The 12,374-nt window shown below is 41.5% G+C and overlaps 2 protein-coding genes across 4 annotated transcripts in view; one reads left to right on the forward strand and one right to left on the reverse strand.

Moving 5' to 3' along the window:
* Nucleotides 1-313: 313 nt before the first annotated feature.
* On the reverse strand, nt 314-6,034 carry LOC137944234 (protein NRT1/ PTR FAMILY 6.1). Its single transcript, XM_068789854.1, has 4 exons — nt 5,035-6,034; nt 4,726-4,943; nt 2,073-2,653; nt 314-1,508 (listed from the first exon to the last, which is right to left on the reverse strand). The coding sequence occupies exons 1-4, from the start codon at nt 5,303-5,305 to the stop codon at nt 614-616; spliced, it is 1,965 nt and encodes a 654-aa protein (XP_068645955.1). The 5' UTR covers nt 5,306-6,034; the 3' UTR covers nt 314-613.
* Nucleotides 6,035-8,128: 2,094 nt separating this feature from the next.
* Nucleotides 8,129-12,374, forward strand: part of LOC137944241 (uncharacterized) — a 120,342-nt gene continuing 116,096 nt past the window's right edge. For 2 of the 3 annotated variants that reach the window (XM_068789865.1, XM_068789874.1), the window contains exon 1: nt 8,129-8,483. In XM_068789865.1, the coding sequence (XP_068645966.1) occupies nt 8,308-8,483 (176 nt within the window). In that variant the 5' untranslated portion in view covers nt 8,129-8,307. The remainder of the gene's footprint in view (nt 8,484-12,374) is intronic. The other variant, XM_068789881.1, reaches the window with a different exon arrangement.

Genomic DNA, 12,374 nt, shown 5'->3' on the forward strand with positions numbered 1-12,374 from the left:
TTACACTGATGTGGTATAATCCTCTAATGAGTATTCAGCAATTGGCCTATCCATTATTTTTCTGATTGCATGATGTACTCAAGATTCTAGTTTAAGCGAAAATATTGTTGTATGATTTTTTAGCTAATTTAATCTGTTTTTCTTGTGCTTTATTTACATTAGTTTGTCCTCAATGAGATGTAGGATTGTTAGTTATGTTGTCTATCTATTGAAAATAAGAATCTCAGCTATGCTACCTTTAGGAGATTCATGGTAGAGTATTGATTTTCGAAGAGCTTCACAAAGCTTATACTAGACAGCTGCAACTAATCTATTAAAAATAAGAATGTCAGTTATTTGCTACCTTTAGCATCTTCATGGAAGTATTGATCGTCAAAGAGCTCCACAAAGCTTATACTAAAGAGCTAACACATGGCATTAAGGTTTACAGGGTACAAAGTCTATGAATTTCAATTCTTACAGTGAAAATGTCACCAATATGATAGATAAGAAGGTATAAATTAAGAGAAATTACGCATTCAAACTATAAGCATAATGTGCAGTAAAGAATATGAAACAACTGACATTACAGCTCTCAGGCACACTGCAACTTGTTCAAATTAAGTCTTCTTAGTTAATTTTCTGCTTGGTTGGTTTTGCTGCATTCTTCTGGTATGTTTCCCAAGCTTAATTCCACTTGCAACCCTGGCCGAGCTCTGTACTTGTATCTTTGGGCACAGAACAGGAATATAAAGAAATTAATCACACTCATTGCTGTAAGGAGCCAATACAAGTAATCAAATCTCCCAGAATTTATGTTCTGGGACAGCCATGAAGGGCGACCTTCTTCTGTGTTGCCAGTAACAGAATCAATAATATTATTCAGTATTGTGGCAGCAAAACATCCCAAGCCTCCAGCAACAGCTGCATAAGCAGATCCGACACTTCTCATGGCATCAGGAGCCTCCTGATATAGGAATTCTAGCAGACCCACAATGCAAAACACCTCAGCAATGCCAATAAGACAGTACTGAATCAGTAGCCAGTATGCACTAAGGCCAGGCATTGGTAGTAAGAAAATGGCCTCGTACCCATGTTTGATTGCATAGTTTCTTCTGTACCTCTCAAAAATTGCAGCCCATGCAACTGATAAGATTGACGTTGCCAAACCAATTCCTACTCTTTGAAGCTGAGAGGCGCCATGAGGGTGGCCCGTTAATCGACGAGACAGTGGGACAAAAATGGAGTAGTAGAGGGAGAGGATGAGGAATATGCTGAGGCCAGGAAAGACAGGCATACATGTGACCGGGAGTTTGAGGTGTCCCATATGGGTGTTTAATGTATAAGCTTGCTGGACTGATAGTGTGAGAAACTCTGTTAAGATTAGACTAAGCATTATTGTGCAGGCAGTTACGGGAAGAAGCTTTAACAGTATCTTAACCTCTTCTACTTGGGTTACAGTGCATAGTCTCCAGGCGCTTGGATTCATCCCATCTTCTTTAAGTTGCAAGGCTGCCTTGTCCAAACACCTGCGGCCCAATGAGTAAGCTGTTTAGCAGAAATTGTGATACAAAAGAACACCTCTAAGTAAATACGAGTCTGTCATATAATTCCCTAATGAGAAAGCTTCACTTCAGAAACCTGGTACAGGGACTTGAATTGTCTAGCATTTATTTGCTGCAGTCCTCAAGTTTACTCAGACTAAAAAAGCCACCCCGTAAATACTGTGAAAGTGCCTGATCCATTACCATGACTGATCCATTACCATGACATTAGGATTGTCAAGCTGGTTGGAATTCATATCATTAACCTTGAGAATATCATGTACTACTGGTGAAAGTATAAGCCTCAAGTGTATTTTCTATTTGAGAGAGTAAAAGATGGAGCCATCTAACTCATCCTTTTCAGATTTAAGATAAATTTATCTTTCAACCTGCTGTCTTTGGAAGTGCTGTTTGAGATTGTAGTATCTGAAGAGGGAGCTTTTGCATTTGGTTCAAACCTATGTGGTATCTCCATAGGAGTACCAATAATTAAATTAAGCTGCGGACAAAATTTATAAGACAGAGTATGAATGTAGAAGATTTGAGTACCTAAAATCATCAGTATGAGTAATCTTCTCACTGCCCTTAATGGCAGATCGCTTGCCTGGAAGCTCGTACAACCCCACAAAGTCGCTACTGGAGAAAGGTGCATTTCTTTTCCTAGCAGCAGCAACTAGGACCTGGGCTACACGAGTGAGAGGACTGCCGCCGGGTAATCTGTGCCTGTATAAAGGTGTTCCAGCAAAGAAAACCAAGTTCGAGATACCCATTGCAATGGCAAGAGACCCAAATGCTGAAGCCCAACCATGCTTCATTTGGATATACACAACCATTGTGAAAGCCACAATGGCTCCAATTGTTACAGAAAGGTAGAAGATATTAAAAAATCGGTCCAAGAGAGTCTTATAATCTCTGCGTCTTTCATCAAACTGGTCAGCTCCAAATGATGAGACACATGGTCTTATACCGGCCGCTCCAAATGCTGTTATGTAGAGGAAAACATACAGGTATAACATTTGCCAGGACGTAGCCGGCTCACAGTTCCCCAACAGCAGGGATAGCTGATCGCAGTTTGTTTGGTTTGGCGTAAGCACTTTAATAGTGGCACACAGAGTGATTCCTGTCAGACCCTGCATGAGAAGCAGAAAAATGGCCTAGATGTTGCTGAACTTTTACTGGAATCACAAGAGAAAATAGCAAATAATCATCCACAATTGTCTTACATTAACTCTGTTATTTGTCTTTTGCGTTGTTTCATAATCAAAACTAATGAGGCAGGTTGCACAGAAAAGCAAAAACCTTTGCACAGATTGGCCACTTTTCTTTTGAATGATTAAATCGATTATACTTAATTAGTGAATATAGATGAGAATCGTAGTGCACAAATACGTAGTGTAGTAAGGTAAACAGGGCTAAAGGAGGGCACATCAAATTGATCCACATGTAATCATGTTCACTCCTGACGGATCAGTTTCTAAGTACTGTTTCATGTGACCACATTAGTGTAAGGCACTTGGTTCTTTGTTCTCCGTTTGGACTAGGTTCTTCTTCTCTTTCCATTCGTGATCCATCATTTCTTGACTGACGTTTTTTATCTAAGTTGGTTGAAATATCCGAAAGTATCAAACTCCAGCCCGTGAAAGACCTAGTTATCTCACCTCCCTCTGTTATAGAGAGGGCAACGGGAGGTCCCCCCCCACGCTCTTTCCCTTACAGATGGAGAAAGAGATGGTGTCCTAAGCATCTACCTGAGATGGAGGAAGAGATGGTGTTGTAATCTACCTGACACGGCTTCTCAATTTCTCTCTTACTAATAAGGCAAGAGGTTGAGGTAAAGAAAGAAAGGGCTATTGCCTTTCCACCTCCCTCTTATCGGAGGAAAGGCGTGGTAGTGGCATTGCGTCCCTCCTCTCTTATCTAGGGATGGGCATGGGTTGGGTTGGGTCAGGGTTCCCAAAAACCCAAACCTGACCGGGATCCTTGACCTTGAAACTTGAACCTGAAAAAATTCAAGTTGTCAAACCCGACCCTGACCTGATCACCATTCCCGCAACCCAGTCCACCACATCCTGTTCCCATCAACCGGACTTAAATTCAACTCATCCCCACCCAGTTCCCATAAACCTGATCTATCCTGGACCCGTCTCAACACCGTTTTTATATCCATGTCTCATCCACAAAGTGGGTTTGGATATGGGAAAAATTGTTCCCAACCCCAAATCTGACAGGTTTCTTTTCTTTGCCTCATCTCCGATATGCAAGGTGAAATTAAAAACCCAAACCCAAGGTTCCCCGTAAAATCCGACTTGATGCCAACCCCTATTCTTGTCTTTGGTAAAGGTCAGGACTAAAAGGGCTGCTATGAGAGGGAGAATCACGTAATTCTCCCATCTGCATTTGTTTGTGAGGGGGCAAGAAGGGAAGGTCTCAATCCTCTTGCCTGCACATCTTCTCATTGGAGGCAGAATAGGTTGGAGAGGACAATGCAACAACCCTTATTGCCTCCTTATTGCCTGCCTTTTGTCGTGGGGAAGTCGAATAAAGAAGGGAAGGAGGCCGTCCTCCAAGAACACCTTCATGTGCAAGGCCGTGATGAGAGAGGCAAGGACAAAACCAATAGCGGATGTACAGTTTTTTTTTACCTAGAACCATAGTTAACATTTTTTGTATATGATATGACAATATATATATTAGAAAATTTTAAATTAAACGTTAGTTCTTCAAATAATAATAAAAAATATAAAAATACTATAAAAGCAAATTAAAAATAATTTTATTTTTATTTTTAATAAAGATGGTTGAACTACCAAAGTGCCACCTTTTCGGATGACAATAAATATCTAATAAATGAGTGGCCCATAAAAAGGTCGTGCTGTTGGGAGCTATGGGCCTTTTAATGACTTGACCGACAAAACTGTTGAGTCCTTGACCATGTCATCCCCCTGTAATAAACCGTATTTGTCTTCCTAAATATCTTGTAAGAAGATTACTATTTTCACAAGCAATAATCCAGACTGAAGCACCATTAAAAGAATCTCAACCAATAAATACCTGTAATTTCGCTGGTGTAATTTGATCAAAGATGCTGAAATTTCGAGAGATGAATCACTTTAAGTTTTTTTTTTTCTCTGTTGAATTCAAATCCGCTCATAGTAGAAAAGGGATGAAACGAAGAGAGAAAGTCTGAGAAATTGGATCTTACCGCGAGGTAGATGGTTGTGAAGATTGCAATAGTCCAATAGCGTCCTAGATATGCATCAGCGAGAAACCCACCAAGAACAGATGATGCTTGAGATATGCCCAAGAAATTGTTAACAGCATTCGCTGAACTACTGAAAGGCCTGTGCATCACGTAGAACATAAAAGCTACCATATTCACTGAGAGTCCAAAATACGCCATTCTCTCCGCCATCTCGTTCCCTGTAAAAATAGGGATGGAACAGAAAATAATCTATTAGATGATAATTATCTGCAAGAATCAAATGAAAAATTCACAGGGATTATGATTTACCAAAGATGAAGAAGGCGGCGATCCATCCCCCTGTTTTGGATAAATTGGTTATGGGCTTCCCACGGATGTTCACAGGAGTAGTACCTCCTACATAGCCCCCACTGATCGATGTCCTTCTCTCATCGCTCTCGGCGAAATATATGCTCAGTTTCTTTCTCCGTGTTGAGGCGGACGATGGATCAGAGTTTACGACGCTATCGTGCTCCGATTTATGAGGAATTCCGGAGGGAGATGGTTTCTCTTGCGGGGATTTTATTTCACTGGTAGTCATACTTGCAGAAGCCGACTGTTTGTTTCTCTCCAAGTCTCAACTACGCAGTAGCAGTTCGATGAAAACCAACTCGCGAGCCCATATAGTATTCTTCTCCCCTGTCACAAACCCTAGCCTTCTCACCGCAAGTGACTGAAACTATAACCTGTACTTCTTCCTATTTGGCAGAGAAAAACTCGATTCTGCAAATCAATGGTAAATTTCCAGCAGCGCATTAATTGATCTCCAACCCCTCTTCACCAGATCCGGCGGCAACCACCTTCGAAGACCCAAACAATTGTGCACCCATTAAGACTCAGAAACTCTAGCTTTCTCCAGTTGGGCTAAATTTACTAAAACCACGTTAGCAGCTTTCCGAACTATTCGAAGAAGCCTGGGATTTCTTGATTTCACCAGGGATCACAATGTATTCTCGTCAACCAAATACTAGAAATGTAAAGATGATCAAGCTAGCAAGATCGCCCAATAGAAGGGGTTATATTCTCCATCCACAAGAGCCATATTGGTTCAATCAGATTCCTCATCCCGGCCATGTTCAGAGCCCCTAAGCAATCTCAACGCTACTAAATTCAGAAGGTGAATGCCCATACAAAAAGTTAGAGATCAGTTACTTCAAGTGTCGAACCAGTAATGTATCACAATAACGATGCTTCAACAACCAAGTGAGAATGGAGAAGCTAGAAGAGGATGCAAGTAGAGAGTCGCCATTAATGCCCAGATAACACGTCAGAGCCGAAAGGGATTGAAACATCGAAGCTAGAAGTGGCACCTCCACTTTCATGGAGGACGCCATTAAAAGCTGATAAATGGGGGTTGGTATTTGATTTGAAAGATGGAATGATGAGCTGAAGTGTAGCTTTTTAGGTGAGAAATAATGTTTTTTGTCTTAAATCTTGATCTTCAAACTTCTTTGAGTAAAAAATTCTCATCTTTGTTCTTCTTCACTCTTAACCAAACGATAAAACTTTAGGTTAAAGTCTATTTTTTTTTTTTAAATTAAAAACGTAATCACATAAGCTTTAGGCACAAAAAACACGAGGTACTCACAATTTAAGGTTAGTTAAGTAAAAATTACTATTTGAGTGAATAAAAAAATTTAACTCATGTTGGATGTTGAGTGCAAAAAAAGTAGCACTCGTACTTTAGAGAGAGGGAGGTGCAACTAATCATATCCAATAACTCATAAAGGCAATAAAGTGGGTTGAATAAGAGAACTTGTTTAGGTTGAGAGTTTATGACAACAAGTTAGTAAAATAAACTAGAAAACTCTCCTAGAAAAAAGTGAAAATTAAATTATTCTTCTCCTTTGTTTCTCTTTTGAAACAACATCAAACCCTTATTTACGATTTCATGTGAGAGAGAAGTTAATTTTGTCCAGCAAAATAATTTGTTAAAAATAGAAATTGAAATAAATTTTCATCTGTATAGGAGTGAATTTATGGCATAGGAATTGATAATAATGGTTGAAAAGAAAAGAAAAGAAAAATAAACTTTGGCATGTATGGGTGCAATAAGGTACATGTAAAAATAGAATTTTAGTAGAGAAAAATGGACTATGATGTGCATAATTGTAAATTGATTAGGGATGCAGTTAAAAAAATAAAATTTGGACCTTGAAGTTTATTTACTCGAAAGAAAAACAATCAAAACTGAAACACAAACTACCCACAATTCTTAGACATGTTTAATCCAAAACAATATCCAATTCAATTAAACCTAGTTTAGTTGTTCGGTTGGTCCAGGTTTTATAATACTTGTTGTTAATATAGCTTTCATGAGATATATAAAACATCATATTTTATCATATTTAGAAACTTTTACAATAACATAAAGAAAATACAATAACTAATAATATTAACAATATTTCTCTTCCATTTTATCTCTCATTTTCCATCGGCGTCCAAACAAGAGATTTTCTCTTTCTCTTTCTCTTTTTCTCCTTCTCTTTTTTTTTTCATTTTTTGTATTCCAAACACAACCTTAACAAAAACAGAATAAACTTTCTTTAGGGAGAAACTTATTCACAGGAAAAATGTTGAAGTGTTATTTTTGTTTCATTTTTATAAAATATCTTAAAAATATTATAAACATCCTAAATTAATACATATAATAGTTATTTTTAATAATAAAAAATAATCTATTATTGAGAGGATCAACGAGAAAAAAAGACAGGGAGAGGGGAGAGGTTCCAATGGGGGGGGGGGGGGGGGGGGGGGGGGGGGAGGGGAGTCGTGGAGGGTGAAATTTTTTTCTCCGAGTTTTTTGACCGACGATGTAATTGACGAAGGGAAAGTGAATTCAGAGCTCGACCCGAGTGAATTCACTTCCACTCAGGTTACGCATAAATCGGGGGGTAGTGAAATATAGAGCACACTAATGATTTTTTGTGTATTTTCACTAAGTAAAGTGAAATACATCTTACTTACATAGGATACTAACAAGGCGTTGAGTTGGCAGCAAAAACTTACAGAGCGTACTAACGATTTTTTGTGCATTTTTACTTAGGTAAAGTGCACTAAAAGGGCCCTAGTACCAAACCCCTGAGCGTTGAGTTGGCAGCAAAATATTAGAGCGCACTAACGGTTTTTTGTGCATTTTCATAAGAGAAATACATCTCCTACAGACGGTTTTTTGTGCATTTGTAAAGTGCACTAACAGGGCCCTAGTCCCAGACCCTGAGCGTTGAGTTGGCACCAAAATATTAGAGCGCACTAACGGTTTTTTGTGCATTTTCATAAGTGAAATACATCTCCTACAGAGTGCACTACCAGGATAAAGTCCCACCCCCGCTCAGCGTTGAGTTGGCAGCAAACAATCCCAAGATCGTGAACAATCGATGTTGATGTAATTCTCACGCAGGCAAATAGCATTTATCACTTTTCAGAAGTCCGAAAGCACATGGAGAATCCCAGAGCGGAGTAGTGTTTGCCATTCAGTGCACAGCTGCGGTCGGCACTACAACTGTGATCGTGGCCCTTCTCAGACTTTCACGAAATAGGGAAATGGCAGTTGCCGAAGAAGAAAAGTTACTGAGAGACAGTTCTGTCATATCCTTTTCTCGCCTTCTTGATTTCGTCAGTAGGGCTCAAACTCTCATTTCCGAATTGCTTCTATTATCGGGCCGAGTTCCTTCTGAGTTTAGGGATCGTAGATATGATGCCGTTCTTTTCGAACTCAGGTAAGCTTTTTCAGGATCACACGCTTTCTTCAATAGGTACAGATTTTGAAATTGGAGTACAGGTATCTAGCAGTTTTGTCAACATTGCTTCTGCTTTTTGTTATTGCGGTGACTTTCTAGAATTCACTTGCTTGCGATAATCCGTATTCAGTCTGAAGAATAACGGACAGCCTGTGAACTAAGTGATATTTGCTACCTGTGGCAGACCGAAATTTGCATGTTACTGGCTAATGGTGAAAGATTATCTAGTCAAGGTCGTTGTTGTACTATCATCCCTATCAATGGTCGTCCTCCAAAAATTAGTTTTATTTTCGTGCTTCATTTTGGTGTCTTGATGCTATCTTGGGTACCTATTGGCTCAGATCCTTTGGATCCCATTAACTGGGAATGGATCATCCGGCAGATTTAATGTTGGTCTGAGTTTTCCCATTCCGTTATCAGTGGCAGCCACTCACTCTCTTTAGCTGACTCAAGTTGAGGAGGTTTGCTCCACTTTAATTTCTTTCTTCAATCATCTTCACCAACACAATCACAGGACCACCTGTTGAAAGCATCTATAGAAAAAACTACTTGGGGCAATTTTTCTATATTTTCTCTACTTTATCTGCTCTTTCACTTTCACGACAGCATGGACGTATGGTGCTGTTGCCAGTAAAACTGCCCTCTACAAATGTCACGCCGTTATATACCCACTGTACCAAAAAATTGAAAATATTGTCCAAAACATTCTAGTCCTGTATCATACACCAAGCACCACTTCTTTTTCATCTCTCATGGTTTTTGTCGGAAATAAGATGGATCATGGTCCCAGTGTGCATTTTATTGCTCTTTGTCGTGTACTTGTGGCAAATGTGTATTTCATATTCATGTTGTTTATGGACTTTTGGATGATTTCATGGCTTTACTGTTTTTTAAAAGCTAGATAAGTGGAATCTCTTTCCAGGTCAGAAATTAAGAGGAGAGAGGAGGAATTGAATGGGGGTCGGTCAAGGAGTAACTCCCTCCCACCAACCATCTAGGAAACGGAGTAATTCCTACCCAACGACCATTCCCTCTGATCCAGCACCTCTAGTAGGACAGTGCCCAGGATGGGGCGACGATCGAACCAGTCTAGGGAAGCAGCAGCAACAACGACAAGGAAAACAAACCGGAAGAAGAAGATAAGGAGGAAGAAGAAAGTAGTGAAGCCGAAGATAGCTTAGGAGCGAAATGGCAAACTGTCATTTCAAGAACCTCACGACGAAGGATTCTAGTGGACGACCTGACAAGAAACGAATTCCGGAACGGAAAAGCAAAATTGACTTTTCGGAAGAGGAAGGAGAAGAGTGGGGAAGCAATCCAGATACATGCACAAGAAGGGAAGAAAAAATCCTACATCTCCCTCCCGATCTCCGCAATCAACTCTTTCCTAGACATCTTCGGGAAAGTCCAATTAGGAAACACGGGAAGAAGATATGGCAGATCACTCCTCACCGGGGATTTGGAATTCCAAGTGTACATCCAGTATCACGGGGGACTACTTGAATGCGTCGTCACCCAGAGACGTGGCCAACTGATTATGGGTATGATATACCTACCACAACTCTCAATTTCTGGCATGGGATGGAAACGTTTTGATCAAATACTCCAACATTTAACCACACCCCAAACAATCCACTCACAACCAAGCACTTCACACCAGCCAATCTTTTCACCATTACCCGATCTTCCAACGAAAAAAACTCAGATCACCCAAAACAACTGCCCACCACCAACACCACTCCCTCAAGCCTCACCCCATAAAAACCAGTTTTCCATCTCCCTGCCAGCCCACATTGAAACTGAGGGCACTCGCAATATGGCCCTGACAACGATCATAGAAGTCCCGGAAAAAAAATTGCTCCAACAAGCAAATCCAAGATTGGTTACAAAAACGAAATATCATACCCAAAGCCATCACCAAAGCTCACGAGTGGAGGTGGATAATTAATTTTAATTTGGAGGAGGATCACCGGAGAATATACTCACTGAAGACAGAGACCGAGTCCCCGATCCTTCACATGACAAATTGGAGACCAGAACTCACAGCACCCCTTTTGGGGCAATGGATGATCGTCAAAGGACTTCCGGTGGAAATTCGATGCAAGCATACTTTGGAATGCTTCACAAAAGGTTTCGGAGAACTCATCTGGGCCGAAAACCAGCCAGTGAACCTCCACAAGGAGACAATCTTCATCCAGCCAAAATCACCGGTAAGTGGTTTACATTTTTTTCACAGCTCCTGCTGAAAAATCATGACATGGGTCTCCATGGAATTTGGAGATCTGGAAGTCCTCCCGGCATAATGTCTCAACTCGGAAGAAACCTCACGAGGTATGACTCAGGCTGAGTCGACTCACCCAACTCAGCTGACTCGGAAACATAACTCGGAGTCGAATCAGACTTGGGTTCCGAAATGAACTCCGGGCCCAAATTCAAATCCAAACCAAGAAACAAATCTTAGAAAAATCCCATCTCTGCCACTCTTCAGTGACCCATTAAATGCCCGCGCCGACAAAATCCCATCATTACCAATACCCTCATCCACAATGCCATCCCCGGGTAGCCAAGGACCCCAAAAAACTGCTGTTTACCTGTCAACAGCCTCAAAAGAAAATCTCTCTGACAAGATATCTCAAGCCGGCCCGTCGCCGAAATCATTACCTGACAAGGATATTAATGCTTTTTCCACAACTCTTGCCACTTCCCCAGTGCCATCATCCCCTGACAGGACTACTGTCAGCCCCTTTCGTCCTATTATCATAAACCACACCATCCTCTCACCACCATTTCTGTCAAACTTTGTCTCACCAAGACACGCAAACCAAGAAAACCATGCCTTCCCAGCCACCACCCCCTCCATTTCCCGAGAGCCATCATCACCAAACCACAGATATCCCCAAAGCCCCTTCGATTTGGCAGCCTTTCCCAAGTACCCCCAACCCACATCACGCCGACCTCCCGTCCCATCATATTTAAACTTCCCCCCAATCTCACTACACAAAGCGATGCTCCGCCACCCTACCCAGAATCCTTCGCATCCCGAGGACCATGGTCTTTGATTACCCTCACCTGACTTTCTCTTCTCTGTAATACGCCACCTCTGCTAATCGTACTTCCCGAGGCTTATCAACCTTGACTACCCCCCACCTCTCCACTGCATCATCTGCCACCTTTGCTCCTTCCCCACGCATTCCCACATCCCCCCCCTTTTCCATCCCTCCCTAGTTCAAATCCCGATAATTCCACCTGGGACTTCGACCCACCATTCTCTGCCCCACTCCCCTTCGAATTATCTAACCATACACTGACACTATGGAGGCCTCAACCCCCTAAACGAACAACCCTACCCTGCATACCAAAGTCGAAAGAAAATATGCTACAACCCCTTACCCTTACACCTACTCCAGAAAAAAAAAAAAAAAAAGGAAAAGACAAAGCCAAAGCTACCACCCCCCCACCTTCCCCCACTTTAAACTCCCCTCCTGTCCTTCCCATGGAGATTCCGCCGGATTGGCTCTATCTTCCCCCAACCTCCCCTCTGAAATCACCCCAATTTGGTCCGACCTCCCACCAACTCTAATCCCAAACCCTACCCCAACCATGGCCTTACCTCCCACTCCGCGGGATGACCTTCTCTTGTTTCTGTTGGAGCAAGAACAAAACTTCCCACGGGAGGATTTCTCAGAAATGACGGAGCTTGCAACCATCTTCTGTTCAGGCTACCTCGAAGATGGTACGGCGTCACCCCCCCCCATTCTACATGATTGTACTGTCCTGGTATGTTAGAGGACTCATCTCTCCGTCTAAGCGAGCCCTCATCAGAGCAACGCTTTTTGATGTTAAACCAAAAATTGCTATACTTCATGAAAC

This window comes from Aristolochia californica, unplaced genomic scaffold (genome assembly GCF_029961685.1).
Source record: "Aristolochia californica isolate CCGP_79_NKW_82.1479 unplaced genomic scaffold, dmAriCali1.0.hap1 SCAF_1, whole genome shotgun sequence".
NCBI classification, from domain to species: domain Eukaryota; kingdom Viridiplantae; phylum Streptophyta; class Magnoliopsida; order Piperales; family Aristolochiaceae; genus Aristolochia; species Aristolochia californica.